Source organism: Sebastes fasciatus, chromosome 20 (assembly GCF_043250625.1).
Source record: "Sebastes fasciatus isolate fSebFas1 chromosome 20, fSebFas1.pri, whole genome shotgun sequence".
Lineage (NCBI taxonomy): Eukaryota > Metazoa > Chordata > Actinopteri > Perciformes > Sebastidae > Sebastes > Sebastes fasciatus.
In genome coordinates, this window is record NC_133814.1 from 13,638,473 (window position 1) to 13,662,326 (window position 23,854).

The following is a 23,854-nucleotide window of genomic DNA, read 5'->3' on the forward strand; positions in this document are numbered from 1 at the left end:
CATTACATTGTTTTGTCAATGCCTCGAAATAATTGAGAATTTGAAACAAGCATTACTGAATACATGTCGTTTAATGTAAAAATCAATTAATGTAGGGTTTAATAATTTAGTTTTTCAACATATAATTTGTCAGGGGAGTCGTTTACATGCATGCACTGTGACTTAACCTCAGTGGTGCAGCTGTGTAAATGGTGACTGAGTAGGAACGAGTCAATGTGTTACAGTGAAGATTTGCCATTTGTTTTGTCTAGTGTCCATGTTGCCAGCTGCAATGGAGCCTCTTTAAATTGCTCTGCAGCTGCGTCTTTTTTTAGCCTCCACGTTTCTCCTGCCGGCTCGGGTTGTGGAAGTATAGCGTGTAATAACTTCAGTGAATGAGCGCTGGTGTTTGCTGCAGGCCTTTGCGAGCTTCTCCTCTGAGCTGGGACTGCCTGAGCTCATACTTGTGAATACAGTGAGCAGCGGGTGAACCAGCGCTTCAGCTTGCAGCCTCGGTGTCGAGTTCTCTGTGTGGCCGCCTAGTGACGCCTGATTTCGGGGAAGGACGCGCTGCAATGGCCCGGTGAGGCTGCGACTGCATGGAGGATATTTCCCCTCAATTATTCTCAAATCAAGCCAGTAACTTAATGTTTAAGACGACTTGTTTACATATGTCGATGTTTTTGAATAGAATCTATGAATTTATGGTTGAATATGACCTGTCAGAGCAAGTTGAGAATATAGCCTAATGTTATTATCTTAATTAAAGAATATTAAGCTCAGTTTGCATACTCTGTAAATTATTACTTTTCTTTCCACTTTGATTGACTGAAAAGCAAAAATATGTTATTTTACTCAAAATATTTTGGAATTATCTTAATTTATAATATTGGTGAAATTCTAATTATTTTTTTAGTCCAAAAATTATTACATGTCATACTTTTCTTCACTGCAGTTCCCACATGAAAGTGCTAAGCTCAAACCCAGGCTTTTGTTTTTTTTAAGTTCATTATTAGTGAAAGATGACACTAGTCATGCTACTAGTGTTTTTTTTTTCATACCAAATCAAATATTTATAATAAAAAAACATTTTAATTGCACAAATTACTAAGACAGAAGGTAAATGATCTTGGTAAAACAGCTTCTCAGTGTGGTTTCCTTTTTATGGACATTGAAAATAGGACTGTGTAAAAAGAGCATCTACATTTGTACTTTTAATAATAATAATAATAATACATTTTATTAGAGCTTTTCAAGAAACTCAAAGACACATTACACAGCTAAAATGATCATAAACAAGGACTTTTCTGGTTTTAGAGTTCCCTTTGAGTTGCTTAGTTTTCTAATGGCTCAGACAGGTGCTTCAGAGTGGCATACATTAGTTAACAGAGTGGTAATGGTCCCTTTTTCGTCCCAGCAAATCTACTACAGTGGACCACTATAAGGCAGCCATGTTGCTGAGTGGTGTCGGTGATGCTCTGGGATACAGGAACCAGCTGTGGGAGTACAATGAGTCGGGACCAGCTATTCATCAGGTCAGTGCAGGGACAACATGAAAGGAGGGGCTGAGTTTGTGATAAAGCTAAACCATATAGGCACAGTTTGAACTTTAAGGTTAGGGGTTCACAAATGTATTGTGTACAACGCAGAGAGGTCTAGTGTAATGGGATGTGTGAAGCTTATACAGTATATAACATCCTCCAAACAGAATGCAAAGCGAGTAAGTGTCGTTGACAAAATCAGTTTGATTGCATTGTTTTCAATTGGAATAAACTAACTGGCCACAAGCGACGAAGGTGCATGCAACCTTAAATGTCTACCCTCGTCCTTTCTGTCCCTTGCAGGAGCTGAAGGAGCTTGGTGGTCTGAAGAACATCAAGGTCGAGCTCCCTGACTGGCCGGTGAGCGACGACACAGTTCTGCATCTGGCGACGGCTGAAGGGCTGGCAACTGGTGAGGTCCAAATGACATTGAACCCATCCGCTCCCTCCGGTTTCCCTCCCTCCTTTGCTCAATTTCTTCCAAACGAGAAGTTTATTGGATTGATCTGATAGTCAGTGTCGTGCTGATGAGGCCTCATCAGGACACGCACCACACCCTCCTCCTCATAACTAAAAGGTCAAATCTAATTTCCAGTCTTGCCTTGATTTGCTGCTCTATTACGGCTCTGCACAAGTGGAAGGAAAATGGTAGAAATTCAACTTAACCTTTACTGTGATGAGGCAAACAAGCAGCCTTGTTAACAGGTCCCTTACATCTTTAAAAAGTTAATAAGGACGACATCTGCTGTTTGAACAAGTTGACTCTGCGTTGTCTCCCCTGTAGGGAAGGGGGGGGAGGAACTCTTGCATGATGTGGCTACTCGATATGTGGAGGGTATGAAAGACATGGACGGGAGGAAACCGGGGCCTTCAAGCATTCTGGGTGAGATAAACTCTTCTTTTTTAAAATCATATCACATTGTAGTGATGGCAGAGATCTGACTTACTCTCATTTGCTCTTTTAGGAGTCTCCCAGCTGAAGCCTGGAGAGGAAGGGGGCTTCAGAGTGCCCTATAATCCAGAGGGGACGGGCTGTGGAGCGGCCATGAGGTCCATGTGCATTGGCCTCAGGTAAGATGCTTGTCCCATCGTGTAGCCATCACTCAAGTCTCTAGCACCCTTTGTTTAGGTGTTCTTGTAGACGAAAAGCTTAGTTGGAGGCAACAATATTGACTATATCTATAAAAAGAAAAAGTAATTATTCGTAAAGTGGGTGCCATGATTAACCCTAAACGTTTCCATATGCTTTATCATAGCCTAATCTTTATTATTATAATATTCTATGGGCCAAAAAGCTGTCTGTCATGGCCATCAAGCCACTCTTTCTTTCTTCTTCAGAAACGGTATGTTAGAGTGAATTTTGGCTTCAATAGAAGATTCTTGCCTAATTTTTTCTGGAAATATTTTCAGTTCAACTCAAATCTTTAGTCTTAACAGACCAGACAGCATAGGCGCCGGAATAGGGGGGACAACAAGACTTTTTGTCCCCCCACTTTCAGGTTTTATGTTAATAAGTAGAACGTTGGCGATAATGTCTATATGGTGTCTGACATGTTGGAGCTTTATCCAAACATATTCAAATGAAATGAAAGTGCTCTGACGTCCTGCCCGTTAGCCTACAGTTTCATAACGACCCGAAAATATTTTTCCACTTCTCAACGGGTGGGGTCCGCGCAGTCGGCTCAGAAAGGCCCGAGGTGAAGGTGGCTCGCACCTCTGACTGTGAGTTTAAAGGCCCTGACACATCAAGCCGTCGGACAGTTTGGGGCCGTCGGCTCAAGTCAGCTCGTGTTGGAGATTTTTCGGCCGATTAGAGCATGTTGAATTGGCGGCGGTGCCCATCGATGAGAGAAATCACTCTGATTGGCTGTTCAGCTTAAACAAATCATTGCATGAGAAGATAAACGGACATGAGGAAAGTGACCCAAGTCAAGAGGGCACACACAGTGGGCTCTTCTCATTTTTCATCTTCATCTCTTCATCTATATGTATCTATATATATATATATATATATATATATCTATATATATATATATATATAAGAGAGAGAGAACATTTTTAAAAATACAATATTAATAATGCTTTGAGTCAAATTCATCTTTAACTTTGTTTATTGTGCGTTTTGTCTCTTTTTTGGCAAATTAGTTACACTCAAAATACGAGTGTAGGGAGGTGTAGAGAGGGTCTGTGACCATAACTGTATATATAAAATGATTTAAGAGTCGCTGAATCATTTACACAATATTATCCTATGTGTATTATTAACACCATATCAATATTTAACGGTAATATCACGGTATATCGCGACACCCCTATGTAGACCAATGTTAATCAGCTCCCAGGTCAGTCCCTGTCAGTGTTTAAAAAACATCTAAAATACACTTTTTAGTTTAAGGTTTAGTCTTAGTTATTTTTTTATTTTATTTTTTTTCTATTATAACTATTTGGTTTCATATTACTTTTCTTATCTTATCTGTGTTTTTTTTTACAGAATAATGACTTTATGTTTTTAATTATTTCTATTTAAAATTGTAATCAGTTGAGTTTATATTATTTGATTGTTTTAATTAAAACCGGGGGAGACCCGTGATAAGCCTTTTAGGCTTTTGGTCTCCCTTGCATATCCTTTTGATATTTATATTGTTTTGTTAATGGTCTTTTTAATGTGCTATTAAGTAATTCAACCAAATAATTAAAACTCCTGAGAATAAAAACATAACAGTCTAAGCCTCATGCAGTTTCCATGTGCTGTCTTCTGCCTGAGTCCTCCATGGGCTTGCTTATTATTTTTTAGTCAGTTACGTTGCAGCTTTGCTTTCCTGAGCAGGTAGAGGGCAACTTAATGAGTAACTGAGGGAAAAGGAAATATGTTACAAAGTGATTTAGATTTGAGTGGCATATCTTCTCGTTATCTGGCTTAACTAACCCTAACAAACGTGATCCCGCTAAGCGGTCCTACGACGGTGGTTGTCAACTCGGTAAATCAACGCAGGGCTTCTCAATCTGTATATGAGCACGTTCACATAAAGGGGCGGTGATTGCAGCATATGACCAATCACAAACATGGACAAGTCCACTGTCTGCGTCCCCAACTCCGGTGGTGTGAAACTGACTTGAGAGCAAGTAAAAAAAATAAATCTAAAAACATAATTCAAAGTGGTAAGCACCCTGTCCTTCCTGCATTTGTCCGTTTAAACTGTGTTGCTTTTAATCTGGATTATGACTTGTACTTCTTTGTATTTGTGTAATATTATAATTTTGATTTTCGAGCTTTGATTGGTCAGTAGGCGGTCCTTTCATACAAGTTGATCTCTTATCTGGAACATCATGTACAGCATTAGTTACCATGGCGATCTGCCTCAGTAAGAAGTGAACCACCGACGTAGGACGGAAAACCTTAAAGGGTTAACCCTGAAGTCAACTCCAAATCCTGCTTCATAGTACGGGCCTCTGATGTTTGCAGTAATCTGCTAAGACATTTTATTTATGTATCACATTTATTTAAAAGTTAACTCAATGTGCTTTACAATAAAATGTACACAGGACAGCGAGGATCCCAGACTCACCCCTCCGACATTCAGACACATACAGACAGTAACTACAGTTTTCAGTTTGAGGTTAGGGTTAGGAAGGTTAGGGAGCATTACAGTCGTCCCACTTGGTAACATGAACAAGTTTCTTAAATGAATCCGCTTGATGTATAAATCCTCTAACTCTTTATGTGTATTTAAAGTGTGAATGTCTTGTCCTTCTTATGTTACTGACGTGACTTTTGAAAGTTAAGGTCAGAGTCCAAAATAACTCCTTAGGTTCCTGAATTACTGTCTCTGAAATACAGAATGCATTTCCTCACACTGGTTTTTGGGCTCTACAAGAAATAGCTCAACCTTATCTCAGGAAACAATGAGGGAACTGATGATTGTTTTCGATCGATTGATCTTCTGATTATTTTCTCAATTCATTGGTTAGTCCGTGCGTAGGGAAATCAGTTTCCCAGATCCCCAAAACAACTTAATCTTTAGGTTGGAGAATCTGAAAGTGTTCAACATTGTTGCTCAAAACGTGATTTATAAATGATTAATCAGTCAACAAAATTGCGATGAATCCACTAATCGTTTCAGCTCTAATTTCATTTGGTTGTAGGGAGGAATTAATCAGGAATTGATTGGATGGGAATAATCAGTTTTTAATTGTAGAAAAAAAAAAGTTAAGGCAGGTTCTTGTCATTTTCTCTCAGGATGATGAGGCATAATACATTTAAATAATACATTTTAAAAAAATGTCAGTGAAGTAGCATTATTAAAAAATGCACAGTGCTACTTTGTTTAGTCACTCAAGGACACGCAGAAAACTTGACATCTCACATTTACAGTTGAGGCACGTAGCTGCTGCTCTTATCCAAAGTAATTTATAATAAATGCAACGGTGGAATAAGTGTATAAGCAGGAAATAACAAAAACAGAGTTACAGGGTGAAAACTTTAGCCAGAACGACACAATGTGGAGGCAATTAAAGCGTGCAAGGAAGTAATTACTGTAAACATAATTTGCATCCAAACAGAATACTAACACAGAAAACATATTTCTCAGCTGTGTGATGGACCAGCAAAATAACCTCCATAATAAATGCTGATAAGGGCTTTAATACTTTGTCCCCACCAGGTATCCGAAGCCTGACCAGCTGTTGTCATTGGTGGCGGTTGCCGTGGAGACAGGCAGGATGACCCATCCTCACCCCACCGGTTTCCTGGGAGCCGTAGCGTCGGCCCTTTTTACTGCATACGCCGTCCAGCGCAGGCCAATCACAACTTGGGGTCTAGGCCTGATCAACGAGGCCTGTCCAATAGCAAAGAACTTTGTTAAGGGCCGAGGCTTCGCCGTGGAGGAGACGGAGAGAGACTGGGACTACTTCTGTGACAAGTGGCTGTGGTATGAGCTGCTGAAATCAGCCTTTGTTAGGCTGTCGTGCTGTATTCACATTCAGGTTTCCAACATAAGCAACTTTCTGTTACCTAATACAGTCTCAAGGTTAATAGATGATTGCATGAGATTTGTACTAAAATGTCACTGGTGGGGTTCACTTCAGCAGCAGGAGCTCAGTTTTATTATAAAGTAATGCTCCTGATGACAATATAAAATCCATACATAAATATATTACTTTTCTGTTTTAAATAGTAAGTGTGTTGATATATTTATAGTATATGATTACCACTGACATAAACAGCTGTTTGCATCTCACACACACACACATACATGCAGTAAAAATGATATGTCAGGATGTCTATGGACCTTGGATTGAGTTATTTATTTCACTTCTGCAGTCATATTACATTGGAGGATAGTGCGGATGTCTGGAAAACCTCTTACCTCTGTCCACAGGTACCTGGATACGAGGGGCATCTCTTGTGGGGTGGGGCCAGTGATTTGGCCATCCCCCTATGGCCCAGCTGAGAGAGACGAAGCCTACAAGAGCCTCAGCCTGTCAGGCTGGGCAGGACGCAGCGGACACGATGCTCCGATGATTGCGCTGGACGCCCTTCTGGGGGCGGGTTCAGACTGGGAGGAGCTGATGAGCAGAGCAGGCTTCCATGGAGGTCAGAGATTAATGTCTTTTTTTTGGTGCTCTTATTGATACTATACCGTGACTTTTTTGTGACATACTATACTAAGAATTTTATTTTTCAACATACTATAGTATGACTTTTACAGAATATTATACTAAGAATTAAATTTTGTTTACATATACTATGACTTCTTGTTTTTTCAACATACTATACTGTAACTTTTTATTTTTCTGACATTCTATACAATGACGTTATTTTTTTTCGACATACTATACTATGACTTTTATCGACATACTATGACTTTTTTATTTTTCGACATTCTATACAATGACTTTTTCGAAAAAGTCATATAGTATGTCGAAAATTAAAAACATAATAGTATGTTGAAAAAAATTCATAGTATAGTATCGCCAGAAAAAAAAGTCATAGTATAGTATTTAAAAAAAAAAGTCATTGTACATGTTGAAAAAAGTCATATATTATGTCGAAAATTAAAAACAATAGTATAGTATGTTGAAAAAAAAGTCATAGTATATCGATAAGTCATATAATATGTCGAAAAATTAAGAAAAGTCAAAGTATATTATGTCGAATAAAACCTCATAGTATGTTGAATTTAAAAAAAAAAGTCATAGTATAGTATGTCGAAATTTAAAAACATAATAGTATAGTATGTTTAAAAAGTCATAGCATAGTATCGCCAGAAAAAAGTCATAGTATTGGTTTGTTTGTGTTATTGTGCGACTTTCTAACCAACGTGGTTTGTGGCGTCCACACAGCGGTACATTGCTTAGCTTCCGTGCCAGTACTCCTGTCTGCTCCCCCAAACTGGGAGCGTGCCAACCACCATCTAAGTCACTGTATGTAGTGTTACTACACCATAAGGCTGTCTATATCACGTAGCGGCGTCATCATGCAGAAGATTCCTAAGTCAGGTCACGTGGGGAAAGGTTTTTAGAAGGGCTTGGGAAAATAGCATTTTGACACTAAAACATATGAACATTGACCAAAACGTGAACATTCAAATTTGAAGGAACAGCACTGTGAAGCTACAGAATCACTCAAACATGTGAATCTCTTTTTCTTCCTTCCCAGGCGACAGTGACAGCACAGCAGTGATTGCCTGCTGCTGCTGGGGTCTCCTCTACGGCACCCAGGGGGTCCCTGAAGGCAACTACTCGAACCTTGAGTACCGGGACCGACTGGAGCACAGTGCCGAGCAACTCTACGCCCTGTCACACTGAGAAGGCCACCACAGCCTGCTGCATTGACCGAGTGTGTCCCAACATCTTGCACTGAGGGGGGAACTAGGCCACACACTGACATATTGACGTAAAGCTAGTTGCCGCACTCGGTAGTACATCGATTCTAGAGGGCTGTCACTGAGCCACAAAGTGTGGTGTCATACTTGCCTGAAGGGGAAGCAGAGTGCCCCACTAACCCAAAGAGTCATTTCTGCCACAACAAGGCCTCACAGGGCTGGTGTATAAAGAGGTTTCCCCCTAGTGACCATTTTAAATTAACATGCCGAATTGCACCACTGAGTGGAACAAATCCAAGCTAATGAGAATGTGAACAGAACAAAACAAGTCCCCTAGGAGGTAATTACTTCATTTTGTCAGCTTGACATAATAGCAAATGCTTATCAAGCTTCAAATTAAATGTGCTCTTGTTATTGTCTAATGAAAAATACATTTGCGTCTCATTTTAGTTAACTGTTACTTCATGCAGTGAAGAGCAAAACTGTAACTGCAATAGTCCAAATTAAGCACAATTAATGATGGATTCAATTAGACAAATAAAGCTTTGAAGTTGAGTTGAAAACTTTATTTTTTGGTCATTGTTTTTTTTATATTTTTTTTGTCTTGTCCATTTTTTATTAATTATATTTTCCTACAGGAGAGAAGAAGCAAAGGGGTGGTTTCAACTACTAGATAGAGTTTTTAAAAAAAGGAAAATTATTTGCTAAAAATCCCCTCTCCTCTTCAAATCCGTCCTTTCATGAGAATCCCACGGCAGTCTGTGTTTCCCATTTGTGTTATGGTACTTACAAAACTCCACAAAGCTGAAAACACACTGCTGGAAGATAAAGTGTCTGCTGCTGTTTTACATCCGTGTTATTTCCTCTCCGACTGGTCCGCCCAGCAAGGTGCCTCATGTCTCTGAAATGGGTAGAAGTTGGAGAGAGGAGCGGGATGGCAGCAGGGGTCGGACACACCATCATTACCATTAAAAAGGTCCTCCGCATCTGGGGCTGACACCGAGGTTTTGTACTGATGAAGAACGTTACAGCAGAAGAATAAGGTGCTGTGAGACTTTCTGTCCTCTTCTCTCCTCTGTACGGTCCTGTCTGTTTATTACGAGTCACGTTCAGTCTGGGCCTCACATCCAGCAGGCAGTGGGGATGTTGGGGCTCATTCCTAAGAACAGGTTGGGAGGAGGGTGGATGGGGTTTAGTTTCCAGGCTGATGGAAGGGAGCAGGGTGCGTTTGTACCTGCATTGCTGTAAGAGGTAAACAGAACAGCAAAAAAACTGTAAATGCTACATTTCGAACCACAGAGAATCAAGGGATGGGTTTTTACTAGGCGTTACGTCTCGCACCTTGTGGATGTCCTATGTAAAAGTGTTGGTGTGCTCCTTGCTGTGGTCCATGCTGGGGGTGCTGGGGCACTGAGCCGGGGCCCTGCTGAGGAGGCGGCTGCAACATCACTAACTGGGGCTGACCGTGGCCCCCCGCGTGGTGACCCGACATGGCTCCCTGTACGTGGGCCTGAGGGATTGACAAACCAAGTTTACATGAAAGATCAAACTTTCTAAATGCAAAATTTTGCGTTTTATTTGACAAATACTCCCATACCTGTGTTAACTGTCCCAGGGGATACGTTTGAGGGATGCCCTGGTGGCTGTGGATGCTGTAGCCCTGAATGGGGTACGAGCCTTGTGGAGACGTATGGCCCGGGGGCATGTTGGGTGGGGTGGGTGCTGACAGGGGACCTGAGTGGTACAAGGACTGGGGCTGTTGGCCTGGCTGGGCGTTCTGAAAGGAGAGATCACAACATCAAAAGAGATTATAAAGTAATCACAATAACCGTGTCCCAGAGGCAGGATGCTCTGAAGGATGTGGCCCACAAAAGTGAGTCCTTCAGAGGACCTGAAGGGCTGGGCTAATCAGGCACCTCCTCCCCAAATGAGAGAAAATAGTGGTGTGCTTTTGCACTCCTCTTGACCTTTATAAAGTCTACATTTCCACACATCTCAATAGTCTATCATCATTATGGGGGTGGCTTTTTGAAATGGGCCAGGCTTGTCTACCAGTTACAATGTAATTCATCTCGAAATCCAGACTTTGGAGGATCCCGCCTCTGAATCGGGACACAGCAAATGGATTTCCCAAAATATACCGAAACACATGCAGTCCTGTATCTCACCTGTCCAGGGCTAGGTGCAGCATGCTGGGGAGGGGGCTGGTTGCCTGTCGGGGTGCTGGAGGGCTGGGGCTGATGAACTGCACCCGTGTGGTGAGCGAAGGACTGTTGAGCTACACAGAAGAAAAAAAAAAGATCAGTGTCAAGATGATGCTTTATATTGTTGTTTTACTGTCAAGACATTGCAGGTCTTCATCAGGCCATCAAAAAGTATGGGAGCAGTACCACCTACAATTAATAATATTGGAACGTTATCAACGTTGGAGCGCATACTCCTTGCATAGAAATATTCTGTTTCACATCAATCACTGCAGGTTTGGGTCCACTCACCGTAGATGTTCTGCTGTGGTCCCTGAGGTCCGTCTCCCTGTGTAGAGAACTGAGGGCCTCCTGGGGGTCCCAAGGCTTGTGGGTGGGGACCCCCACCTTGACCTATCATCCTGGCTCCACCTTGCAGCATGGAGTACATCGGCTGAAGAGGGAGAGGAACAAATAAGCAATTTTTAATATATTATGTTAGAGGCAAGATATACCTGGGAGCTTTATGTGGCTGTTATTAACCTCTGTTGAATAACAAGCTCTCAGAACCACTTGTTTATTTTAATCATCCTGCAATCAATCTGCCAACCATTTAAACCCTGAATTAAAAAAGGGGTTAGAGGATAGACGTCCTACCTGTCCAGGGTAGGGTGACATGGCCTGGATGACCTGCTGCTGGCTGTACTGCTGTGGGTTGTACTGAAGGTAGGACTGAGGGTAGGGCGACGCTACCAGCGGGGCCCCAGCTGCTGACTGTGCAGCTTGCAGCATCGGTGGTGCTGCAGAACCATGGTCAGAGCGCTGAGCCACTACTGAGCCTGGTGGAGGCAAAGAATTATCAAGACGACAGAAACATGGAGGGAAAAAAAATGAAAGCTTAAACATACAGATACACTTACAGCAAGAGGCTGTTATTAAACTGTTATGTTATCAAGCAGAGGTCACTGCGCTGTTGTGCGGCAGGTCATAGCTATCTGGCTTTGCAAGAGCTGACAGGACATTCATTTGTCAATTTTAAAATGGAAACTACAAATTAAAACCACAGACAGGCAGCTCTGGAGATAAGAACGCTGCTTTTACCTTTGGTCCTGGGGTATTTTCCCTGGCTGATTGCAGACATGGTGTACTGGTACATTGGTGGGGGCTGAAAGACAGAAATGATCAAGAGGTCAACTCAAGAAAAACTGTTGCTGCATTGTGAGAATCTGATTTCAGCTTCTCAAATGTTAATATTAACCGGTTTCTTTCGGTATTCTCTGATAGTAAAAGGAATATCTTTGGTTTTTAAACGAGACATTTGAATATGTCACCATGGGCCAGAGTCCTGCAGGGGTCGGATTTTCAAGACCAGTTCCTTCCTTAGCACCGCGACATGCAATACTGCACCCGCCCCACTGACAAGATTAAGAAAAACGCTCTGCAAGCCGCAAGATGGGAGGGTGGCCTAATTTAATGTTGTCAGTTAGCCATATGAGGATGAGTTGGACTGGTGTAAAATGGCATCCCTCTCCTGTCGCGCATCCTCACTTGCAGCTTTGACATGCTCTCCTTCACACATCTTAGACGGTTGTTTTGCCAACTCTGAAGATATGGAACCAATTCCGCAAACACTTCAAGCTGTTCAACTTCAGTGTCTTTGACCCGTTATGCAATAACCATCTATTTCTACCATCTAAACTCGACTCTGCCTACGCGCTTTGGAATAACAGAGGTATATCATTCAGAGACCTGTTTTTGGATGGCATATTTACCGACCTTTAATGTCTGACCAGCATTTATAACCTGCCTCGAAGTAACTTTTTCCACTATCTCCAGGTCCGCAAGTATCATTGCACTACAGTCCCTCTCTTGCCCCCTGAGGAAACCTCAACCTTTTTATAGACTAAATGCTTAATTGAGGAAGTAATCAGAATAATCGATAATGGAAATAATTGTTAGCTGTAGCCCTAAATAAATTCAATAAAAAACTGGATGCTTTCTCATCAGGAATTTGAATTATACTCTAATGTGGCTGGTCAGACCAGCTGTTGTGTTGTGATGTTTAGTTTCCAAGTCTTAAACTGACTGTGGTAGTAAATATATAAAAGTTGATTAGCTCACATACCTGCACAGAGTGGATCTGCGATACATAGGAGAGGTAGGGGGTGTTGTACAGTGGTCCCTGTCCGCCTGGGTGCTGAAGGACCACTGGGCTTGGAGGAGTTGGCCGAGGTGGAGTGGGCGAAGGGGTGGGCTTTGCCTGTACGACAACAGAACCAGAGGTAAACCACAGCGGTTTTATACATTACTTAAGTGCTCTCTATATATTACTGTAGCTTCAGACAAATATTTCTTTCACGTTTCAAGGATTTAGCAGGAATAAATTGGCTTACCATAGTCATTTGAGGTTTGATAGGGTTGAACTCTTTAGCGTTGGGGTTTAAGGTTGATTTCTTTACTTGGCTAGAAGATGTGAAAAATATGTTGACAAATGACAATCACAGTGACATAAGTAAGCAAAATCAAATAGTTTAAAATGAGAAATCTCTTTTTGAAACTCACTCTGCCACGCCCTCCGTTGATTCAGGCCTGCCGTCCTCGCTTCCCGGGGTCCTGGCTGGCTGCGGGGTGGCTGGTGAATGCCTGTCTGAAACGGGTGCTGTGGTGGCGCTTGTTGTGGCACCGGGTGTAGTTGCGGCGTCCTTGGCGGCGTTCTCAGCAGGGGCTGGTGAAGCCTGAGGTTGGGGCTGGGAAGGAGTGGAAGCTGGAGCCTGAGCTTTGGGCTCTGAAGCAGGGTGAGCGTCTGATGGCGAGAGTTTGGATGCGCTGGGTTGGGTGACCTCACCGATGGCAGGTGGGGTTGCTGCTGCTGGGGAGCTGGGAGAGCTAGAGCTGCCTCCACTCGGCTGGAGCTGGAAAAAAAGAGTAGAAGATAAGGATTGAGTCGATGGGAGAGAGGTAAAGAGGGATGGAGGCGATGGCAAAAAGAGAAATGAAGATTTACCAAACAGTTAAATGTAATTCAAGTCGTAATTAGACCTTTTTTAGCTTTTGATCTGGTGAATAACAATTTTAAGCTACCAAGTCTAGTGAGTAGTCAATAGCATGAGAGAGCATGTGTCCAATTAAACAGATTATTACAGAATCTCAGTCAAAATGTCAAGACATGAGAAAATGGTGGCACACATTGCAATTAAATAACGTCATTATAGAAACCAGAGTCCCTAATGTAAAACTAATTTTTACACTAAGACGTGTTGCATAAAAAGTGAGTATACCTTCAATGTCATGTAAAACATGTTAATGGTCAACCAAGTGAATAAAACATGAGTGATTTTTTAAAAAGAACGTGTCCAACATCAGTGATGGATACATGGTCTCAGGTCACAGCCTCTTGATAGGTCACAGATTTTCTAATTTCATGCCTCACGGAAAAGACGACTGAACTCTTACCCTGAATTCCTTGCCAAATTTCCGCAGCTCCTCAATCTGCGACCTTTGCTGAACAGAGGGAACTGGTGGACGAGAGAGGAAATAAACATTTGTGAAAATGGTAAAATTTGGAAAAGGCGATCGCAGGGCTATGTTGTCAAAAACATACATGTCAAAACAACAAAACAGGGAATGCATCTATACACAGGTAGATGTATATCTTCTGATTTATGTGTTAAATTAAAACACTAATTTCTCAAGAATCATCTTAAGTCTTATACACACATACCTTTACTACTCTTGCCGTCCTCTGTGCTGCTGGCGCTTTCTGCGGCGCGTTCTTTTGCAGCTGCGCCAAGGATCTCATTCACTGTAAAGACGAGACAAACGCTAAACAAATTAGTTGCAGTGCTTCATTAGATTCCACCTTCAGTACCTGTCACTAACTGCTACAAGTTGGTGGTCTCATTGAGGCAGATGAGAACTCGCGTCATTATAGAAAAATGGTTTTGACTTTGATTTCAAACTCTAAACTATAAAACAGGAGGCTAGAAGTCAGACAGTACCATCGACAGGGAAGAGAGGGGCGGGGCCAGACGTCTTCTGGGGAGGCATGGAGACAGACGATGTGTCCAAATAAGGCGTGTCCTGGGAAGAACCTGATTTAGGAGAGCGAGTAGCTGCAAGGACAGGAGAGTGAAGAATAAAGGTTAAGTTTTAGGCAAAAGCAATCAATAACATAAAAGAGGATTTTGTAACAGCAGTTGATTGAATGTACCTGTGGACTGAGAGTGTGAAGTACGGACTGTTCTGCTCGACTGTGGAGGTCTTTGGGCTTTAGGAGATGTTCTGGTAGAGACTGAAAGACAAAAAAAAAATTTCACAATTCATACTGCCTTAGAAAGACACATAGATGCTGTTAAAACACTTTCCGAAACATGTTCAAGCACATACCTCCATTAACAGGCCTGCCAGCTTCAGACAGGGAGTGTGGGAGCGAGTGGGAATGAGGGACCGTGTGTCCATGTGGAGCAGGGGGGCTGGCGGGAGACGGGGCAGCGGAAGCAGAGGCTGGCGTGGGTGTTGGTCCTCCTGCAGAGGCAGATGTATACGAGCTCGCAGGGCCAGAGTTCGGGCCTGGGCTTGGGCTTCCCTGGGGGTGGTGAGGAGCATAGGTCCCGCCTCGGCCTGACAGAGGGCTGTTTCTCTCTGAAGGGGAGACGCCTGACTGGGGACCAGTAGCAGAGGGCAGTGGAGGTCTGGGGGAGGAGGAGGATGGAGGGTTGGAGCGATAACCTCCGCTTAGACGGTTGTGTGGTGGAGGCCCACCAGGACCTCTCTCACCTCGCTCCCGCTCCCGGTTCATCTCTCTCTGACGTTGAGGTAATGGAATGTACTTGCCCTCCCTGTAAGAGAAAGATAATACGTCACACACATACTGGGGCAACACAGGTGATACAAGAAATACTGTCAAAACTGACTGGTGCATAAAAACATGATGAAAACTAATTCATTCAACAGTTCAATTGGTTGGATTGTAATTTATAATCTACATTATGACAAACGCTACTTATCTACATGCCCAACAAACGAGTGGCTCCTCTCACCTGGTGCTGGCTCCAGGGCTGTCTCTGCCCCGTTCGCGCTCTCTGTCACGGGGGCTTTCACGGCCCCTCTCCCGATCGTTGCCCTCCCGCACCACAGCACTGTATTTGTCCTCCTCACTTTTGCCCTCATCATTTTCCAGGCCGACACGGTGGCGATACTGGGGGCTAGCCTCAATCTCATTGGCCAGGCGGGCGGCGCGTGCCTCCCTCTGCCGAAAATTCTCAGTGTTGCCCTTTTCCAGTGGCACACTGGACAGATGGAGAAAGGTGGGACAAAACAAAAAAACTGTTGACAATATTGTCATAATCACCGAGACTTAGAGGTAATAATGATGATTTTATTAACCCGGGTTTTCACTTCCTCCAAGTATTACATCATGTGACTAAAGCAAATATTTCATTCCTCTCTGGTTTAAGTTGTACTGACTAGTGAAATCAGCAGTAGTGGTACAGTATTTGGTTTGGGTGGAAACCTGAAAACTCCTAGTCAACAATGACATAACGGTCATTTAAAGACCATATTACCGTGAACAAATTCTCATGTTTTTATAATTATACTAGAGATGCCACCAAGAGGAATTATACAATTTTAAATACAACATGTCGTGAATAGGTGGGATATGAAAGATATACATGCCAAGTCTCATTGCTCACATCACATTCTGACAGCGGATGATTTCCTGTTTGATTAACTTGTTTACCACAAAAAAGACGCACTAACTCTTATTTTTCTCCTTACCAAAAATAGATTTGATTATTTTTTTTTATTTTTTTTTTAGAAGTAAGTTAAAATACTTAAAATAACGTGGTGTAAATTCTTTACACCAAAATGTCATGACATCTGTATGTTAACTTACGTATACATGGAAAGGCTGGAATCATATGTTGACGTGACTCCATATTTCACTTCATTGAAACGGAACATCTCATTGGCATCCCATCCGTTGGACTGAAAACACAAATGTAAAAACAGGGAAATTAATGGGGTAATAAAATAAGTGTGTCACATGTTTTTAGATCAGGACTCGTATCGGCAGATACTCAATATTAAATTCTGACCGGGATCTGGAGCAAATAAGCTCAGATCAGGAAATCCTTATTAGTTGGTGTTTCTGTGTGTGTTAAAGAGACAAAGCGACTCACTGCATCATTTTCTAGATCGTAACTTTCTCCATTGCTGTCTCCTCCCTCCCATCGCTGCAAAACCTTCTCCTTGTGTTCTCCATTGACGCGAGTGGCGCTGATGGCTGTGTCTGTGAAGGTGTCTAAAATCCAAGACAGAAAAAGACGAAACATTATAAAAATGTGTTTCATTTGGCAAGATTGGTCTACAGCCTGCATTTGGGTCTGAAGAATGTTAAATTATGTATCAATATGTTTGTTTATTATGTTGTATGTATCATTTGCTTACTTTTAACCACACTGCAGAATATCAATTATTTTCTATCCCCTTTCCCCCCTATAAGATTCAAACCAGTCAAGCCTCACAAAACCATCTACAATAAATAAAGGATACTCTTAGCATGAAAACAATCTAATGTTTACTTTCACACAAAGCCCTCTTCTCTTTTTCAGGAGGAACTATATGTCTTTGTTTCAAATGTATTGCAGGTCTGTGAAGAACTTGTATTTGTTACTTTCTCCCCCCCCCATCCCCCGATACCCTGGTCACCAGTATGTGTGTGCGTGTGTGTGTGTGTGTGTGTGTGTGTGTGTTTGTACCTCTGGTGGCAAAGTTGAGGTCAACGTCTTTGCAGATCATAGTCACCAGGTCTGAGGGGCTGAAGATCATAGTGTCAGTGATGTCCTCCCTCCGTGGCAGAAGTGATGTTGGAGCCGCCTCCTCCTCACTGCGTTTGTGTACAGCGTCCACAGCCAACTCACACTACGGACGAAACATTAGGAAGGAAAAAGGAAATTTGAGGACTGTGTGAGCTTGCAGAGAGAACTAAGACAACTAAAGAAAAGGCCACATTTTTCCTTGACACAAATTTACCTTTGTGGTGACAGAATTACTTGCAGTGCTTCACTAAATTGGCAGAGGGAAGTGAATGACCGTGTACTCAACATGAGCTTCTTACCCGAGAACTGAGAGTCTTGAATACGCCTTCAAATACACTGCCATTCTTCACTCTAATGTCACAGGTGGAACCCTGAGAGAGAAAGATGTTGTTTAAAATCTTATTTAACCAGAAAAGTTAGTCAAAAACAAATTGTTATTTAGATAAGAGACACTTCCAAAACTGGAACAGCAATTGTGGATTAATTATAGGGCTGAGCAATTAATCAAAATTCAATTTCAATTACGATTTGGGCTTCCAATGATTATGAAAACAAGATAATCGACATAAAAACGATTATTGTGCGGATCGTCCTAGGCCACCCAACCCGTCTTGAAACACGGACTCCATCTCTTTAACCACACTTTCTGGGTGTGACTTTTTTGGTGTCATCACCATTCACATCTATACAACTAATTTGTTTATGATTAAATTCTTTACTAAATCACAAACTTGATATATCTAGCCTCTTAATTTTGCTCTCAAAGTGCACCAGATTGGTGGATATTACTTTAAAATGTAGGCTACAAAATTTCATTCTAAATGCATGTTTCTAAAAGTCAATGAGGAATCATATTAAATAATCACAATCTCAATATTGACCAAAATAATCTTGATTATTATTTTTGCCTTAATCGAACAGCCCTAATAAATTATACATATTTTATTCACTGTATTCTGTATACTGTGCATATTTTCAGGGGTAGCTTGGAGGATATACAGCCTGCCTCTTCACAAAAAAAAGTAATATATGCCAGTTATATGGAAAAAAGACTTTAACCATGCAAGGCATTTATTTTCTAGAATGATCATCCTGGCCTGAGAAGAACATTGATAACGAGCCTAATGACTTACCACAACAGCTGTGAGGAAATGAAGCATTCTGGCATTGTTGTACACACCCTCGAACACCTACAGATGGGAAAAGGTATAAAGTATCCATCAAGCCAAGTTTCAAAAAGACTGACAGATATCTTGTGTGCACAGAGCCACAGTGTCCAAAAAAGGACATGCAGAGGTTTTATTCTGAGCTGTGGGTGACTTGATCCTGTATTATTTGAATGTTAAAAGAAATGACTGACAACATATAAAAGCGGTAACTTTAAATAGTTAGAGTAACAAACTAATATCCAACCAGGATTTGAATTATGACATACAGTAAACCTCCGATACGTGCTTTGATATAGACTGAATGAATGAGAAAATAGAGCAGCGTGTCTGGCTCTGTAAAAGGGAGGAGACCGAGAGAAATTCGGGGTTTGTTGAAGAAAACCTGCCAGCGAGCAGGCTGGGTTACCATGGTAACTGACCCGGAGCTTAAGTTACTGGTGCCTTCAAATGAAACTCGTGAGCTCGTGTTTACAACATGGGAAGTCGTGTATACCATATGCTTGGCGTTCAAGTGGTTAAGTGGTGAGTACAACGCTGCTAAGCAACGGCAATATTAATGTTACTGTCGGGAGTCTAGAAGCCACAGAGGCTAACAATTTAGCGAGAGGGTGACCTAATGCAGTAAATGCAAAGGCATAATGACAGAGGAAAAAGATGAGGCCGATCAACATTTTCCTCAGACCTATTATAAAACAAGGCAAAAGTACTGCCTACTAAAGTAGGGCCAAAGGTTTTGCCCTTTTGGAACAAATGGAAGTAGTCTATTGAGCACAATCTAGCTTGGTATTAACTCACCTTCCTAAGTTAAATAGTTTCCGAGTTCTGCTCCGAAAAGTAAATTGAAGTCGAAAAAAATAATAATCAGATTTTGGCCAACATTTTTTTAATTTTGTGCACTTTGGACTTCTTACCCTCAAAAGGCACGACTAGACAACACTGTCAGCCATCATACCAAATTTTAAGTTCCTAAGTTAAATAGTTTCCGAGTTCTGCTCCGGAAACAAAAGTGTGTCACAGGAACGGACACGCAGAGCGCTAAATACCCGCGAATACGTTGTCGCGGGGGTATAATTACGAATTACAATTGACAACTAAAATTACAATATATTCACTTATGCACCCGAAAAATTAACTTTCATGGCCTTCGCCATTTCTTATGTCAACTAGCACGTCACAAGTCGTGAACTCCGAGCTTTCAGAAACTTTCCACTTATGAGGTCGTGGATACCACAAGAGGGGGGCGTTCATATGGATTTTTCTAGTGAACACGCCCCTTTTGAAGGCACCATACCTCTCTTTCTGGAACTGAAAACCCAGAGTTTACCTTTAACTTTTTCACTACCGCCCCTTAGTTTTTAATATTACACACAATATGTTGTGTGTTTGTTTGCTGCCCATTATTTCAGGATACTCACCGGAGATGACTGGAATGTTGGCTTTGCAGAAGTTCGATTCCTGTGAAAACAGCACAGTTAACACGTTTGTCCGCTTAGTAATGAAAGGAGTATAACTTGTTTTCAAAACCTGTCAGGGCAGTGTCACATTCCACATTTCACATATATATGCAAATATAGTTAGGTTAGGAGAAGTTGACGAGTTTACTTACAGGCCTGACAAATTCCCAAATCAACACTGAAAATCTACAGTGAATGTATACTTTACAGAAACTGTCAACGTTTATTGTGTTAGTGTTAGGCGTCCACGTGCTACCTCCCACCTTTGTGGCAAAAACACTGCCATCAGAACAGAGGCCTTTTTTCCAAGGAGGTAATGTGTAGTATTATTTTCAATCTTAAAGAAAACTTCAATATTGGTTAACGTCTCAAAAACATGCTGCACTTTTACTGATCCCATTAAAATGGATTACACCTAGAATCTCTTTTCAAGAAAGAAAGGAACACCTACATTGTTTAAATCACATCAACATTTTTTAAAATGTAAAGTGGTTTAGTGCAATATTTTTTCATTTTCATACAGTCAATAAAGGGATTAGTTCGAAAAGGATAAAATAAAGAATGCACACATGGGAAGGTATCACTGCTAGTCACAAAACAAAGACTGACAAAGCTGGCAAGAGCTCAGTAAACACACATCTCAGTGATTTAGACCACATATTGACCTGGTGCATGGCCATAAAATAAAATCGATGTTAATTATAGTACTTCTATAACAGGCTTTTCTTAGCTGCAGAGACATGTTGTTGTAAGTTACTATCTATCTATCTATCTATCTTCTTCTTCTTTAAGGTTTATTGGCAGTTGGCAAACAATGATTTGGTGCATTACTGCCACCAGCTGGTATGGAGTGTGGATCATTCTGGCTAATAATTACTATATCCCAAAAAATAAATAAAAGAAAAAGAAAACAACCTCATATTTTTCCAATCATATTAATTTGTTTAAGATACTGAAATAATGTTCTATAACACTCATTTAGTGAGTTCTTTTGTAAAATATCTATTAAATCAAAGTGTACATTAATCTCTTTAAGGGCCTTGACTCAAATGCTGTCTTTCTTCCTCATACCCGTTTCCTCTTGTCCACAGTAATTACATCAACATGTGTCATGTTTAAATAGTGTGCTGCTTAGTCTTGATATGATTGTCTCATCTCTCCTGTTCCTTCCTACACCTCATTTCTCCCACTTTCCTTTGAACTCTGTAAAACCACCGTCCTTTCCTCTCCTCCCCCCATTGCTTCTGCCACCTTTCCCTCAGTCTCTTATCTATCAATCTACATTTCAATTAGACAGACCTTTTAAGCCACTTAAGCCATTGTCTTATTTATTGTCAGTGTTTTATGATGAGGCAAGGTTGGGAAGAGTTGTACTCAAAAAAGCAGAAAACCTGACTGGAAGTGGTACTATGTAAAAATTAATGTTTAGTAAAGCCATGCACTGTATATACAGTATGATGCATATGGTAGGACAACTTCCACTTCTACTGCCTTTTTACTAACATGGTTTGCACTATTGAACTGTGATGCTGGAAACTTTAATTTCCATCAGGATCAATAAAGTCACTATCTACCTACCTATCTATCTATCTACCTATCCATCTATCCATCTAAATATCTACCTACCTATCTACCTATTTACCTATCTATCTATCAACCTCACATTTTGTCTTCTATTCAATGTGTGCTTTCTAATTGGCCCACATCCCTTGTCAATCTAACACAATCTTAATCTCATTGGCCAGGAGAAGAAGAAGCTCTATTTCCCAGAGAGACACACCCACTGAGCACACACACACACAGCAACCTTTAACCGGTAGGCCTCTAAGTCACAGGACAATCCCCGGACTGTCCTAACAGAACTCCCCCAACACCCCCTCTTACCTCCCGGCCGGCGCTCTGTTGTTGCTTCCGCTGTTGATGCCGCTGACCGGAGCAGAAGACATCCCGGCGGGGCCCGAGGTCCCGTTAGCCGCTTTCCTCCCGCCGGAGCCGGCTTGCTGCTGTTGTTTCAGCATTGTGAAAGCACCAGGCTCAGATACTTCTAAGTGTAACTTATAAACAACACCTCTCGATGTGTGAAGTTGCTTTAAACGTAGTAACTAACGTAGTAACTATAGCAACCTGAGAGCAGCAGTAGAGCCGGTGTAACCTCTCTGAGACCCGGCTGTTGTAGCTAAGCTAAGCTAAGTCGCTTGTGGCCTAAAATGTAAAAGGCAAAAACAAACCTCGCTATTTAAATTAAAATGTGACATATAACTTAACAAATTCACACCCTCGACTATCTACTTTGTAACCCCAGTTACAGTTACAGAAAGTCAAAGCAAAGCGACTAATGAAATGACACGTGTTTCCGTGTAATTATTTAGCTTAGCATTATTAGCTTAGCATTAGCTTTGATGCTCCAGCAGCTCACTTCGAGGATTTACTCTCTTCTTCTTCTCCGTCGCGTCGCCTTTAAGCTCCGGCACCGCTTAACCCTTCTGTTAAAAATGTCTAGAAGGTCTTGGCGTTGCTGTCAAGTTGCTGTATGTTCAGGTTTCCTGGTGAGAACCTGCTGCGGTCGGTCAACAACCACCTCTCGGTAGCTTCTCTTGACTCAATCCGCTCCGCGCCGCTCGGCTGATGACTGGAGACCGGCTGGGGGGAGGAAGGGGGGGGAGGGGGCGTTGACGCGCGCGTGCACCTTTGACCTACTAGTGAGCGCGCGTACGTGGAGTGATGGGTGTTTGCATTGAATCGATACTTTTGATTAATCCTGATTTTATCTGTGATGTAATCAAGAATGGGATGGTTTACTACTGTACACGTGGCAGTCACCAAACAAAACACCAATGTTGTTTTTATCTACACAGCTTCACCTTGATATTTATTAATGCCACCTTTTCTTTTTTCTTTTTTTCTTTCTTTCTTTCTTTATTCATTTGCATATATATAAAACTGCACAAAATCCAGACAATGAAAACAAACAAGAAATGTGTCAGGAGAGGTCAAGAAGCCTTACAGGCTTATGCAAAGGACCTCCCCCCACCAACCCCAGGAGAAAAAAAACCAATAACAATAACAAAAAAGGAAGAAGGATCTAAACTTTAACTTTAACAACAACAAGAAGTACACAAAATGTGCAAAGAAACCTAACCAAACAGTGGAAAACAATCCAATAAAAACAATGAAATACATACAGAAAATATATCTAAACATATCAAAAGATAAATAGACATCATGAATTAAATGTGATGATAATTTCCTTTTAAAATGTTCTAAGGATAACGAGCTCTTGATTACATGTATTTTGGTGTTCCATATTGGTACACCAAGATATCTGAGGGAGTATGTGGGAGCATGTTTTGTTTTGTAAAAAGTCAGGTGAAGATGATTAACCTGTCTAGTATTATGTGAATACATTTGAGAATTAGATTTAAAGAAGTTGCTAAACGATGATGGTAGAGAAGAAGGCAAGAACATATATTTATATATAAACACACATATCTGATGAATATTTATGTCATAAACTGAAAGAATGTTCAGTTTCCTGAACAGTGGAGCATGTTGCTGTTTCTTCCTTTTTTAAACAGAGTTTATTTCTGTATTTTGTGTAATACAACTCTGACAATCCACTGCACAAACATGTTTGGACTGATAGATATCCCACCCCGCAGCCCCAACCATGACAATACCCAGAGGGCACTCACAAAAATAAATATAAATAAATACACACAAATATACAAATAAAATAAAATAGTCATAGTAAAAATAAAATAAAAAATTAGATCAATAAAAATAAATAAATAAACATAAATAATGATAAATTGTTAGCGTCTAGGACAGTACACCCTATCATCTAGGGCACTTACATGCATAAAACAAGCACAGGAGTTAAGCC

At 41.3% G+C, this 23,854-nt stretch overlaps 2 protein-coding genes across 4 annotated transcripts; one reads left to right on the top strand and one right to left on the bottom strand.

Annotated features, from left to right (window-relative positions):
* Positions 1-249: 249 nt before the first annotated feature.
* Positions 250-8,912, top strand: adprh (ADP-ribosylarginine hydrolase). 2 transcript variants are annotated; one of them, XM_074619188.1, is made up of 8 exons: positions 250-562; positions 1,397-1,514; positions 1,824-1,932; positions 2,305-2,403; positions 2,486-2,591; positions 6,182-6,448; positions 6,899-7,113; positions 8,179-8,912. In XM_074619188.1, exons 1-8 carry the CDS (start codon positions 555-557, stop codon positions 8,325-8,327), a joined length of 1,071 nt encoding a protein of 356 aa, XP_074475289.1. In that variant the 5' UTR covers positions 250-554; the 3' UTR covers positions 8,328-8,912. The 2 variants fall into 2 exon arrangements, with proteins under 2 accessions (XP_074475289.1, XP_074475290.1); XM_074619189.1 differs by having other exon boundaries at positions 426-568; positions 1,406-1,514.
* On the bottom strand, positions 8,896-22,619 carry LOC141758080 (ataxin-2-like protein). 2 transcript variants are annotated; one of them, XM_074619176.1, is made up of 23 exons: positions 21,856-22,619; positions 19,933-19,972; positions 18,482-18,538; positions 17,648-17,719; positions 17,289-17,451; positions 16,710-16,831; positions 16,424-16,515; positions 15,567-15,815; positions 14,914-15,365; positions 14,738-14,818; positions 14,526-14,639; positions 14,249-14,329; positions 13,981-14,042; positions 13,090-13,439; positions 12,921-12,990; positions 12,653-12,787; positions 11,629-11,692; positions 11,185-11,366; positions 10,840-10,981; positions 10,513-10,622; positions 9,942-10,121; positions 9,686-9,854; positions 8,896-9,503 (listed from the first exon to the last, which is right to left on the bottom strand). In XM_074619176.1, exons 1-23 carry the CDS (start codon positions 21,987-21,989, stop codon positions 9,466-9,468), a joined length of 3,159 nt encoding a protein of 1,052 aa, XP_074475277.1. In that variant the 5' UTR covers positions 21,990-22,619; the 3' UTR covers positions 8,896-9,465. The 2 variants fall into 2 exon arrangements, with proteins under 2 accessions (XP_074475277.1, XP_074475276.1); XM_074619175.1 differs by having other exon boundaries at positions 8,896-9,586; positions 21,856-22,618.
* Between the last annotated feature and the right edge of the window lie 1,235 nt (positions 22,620-23,854).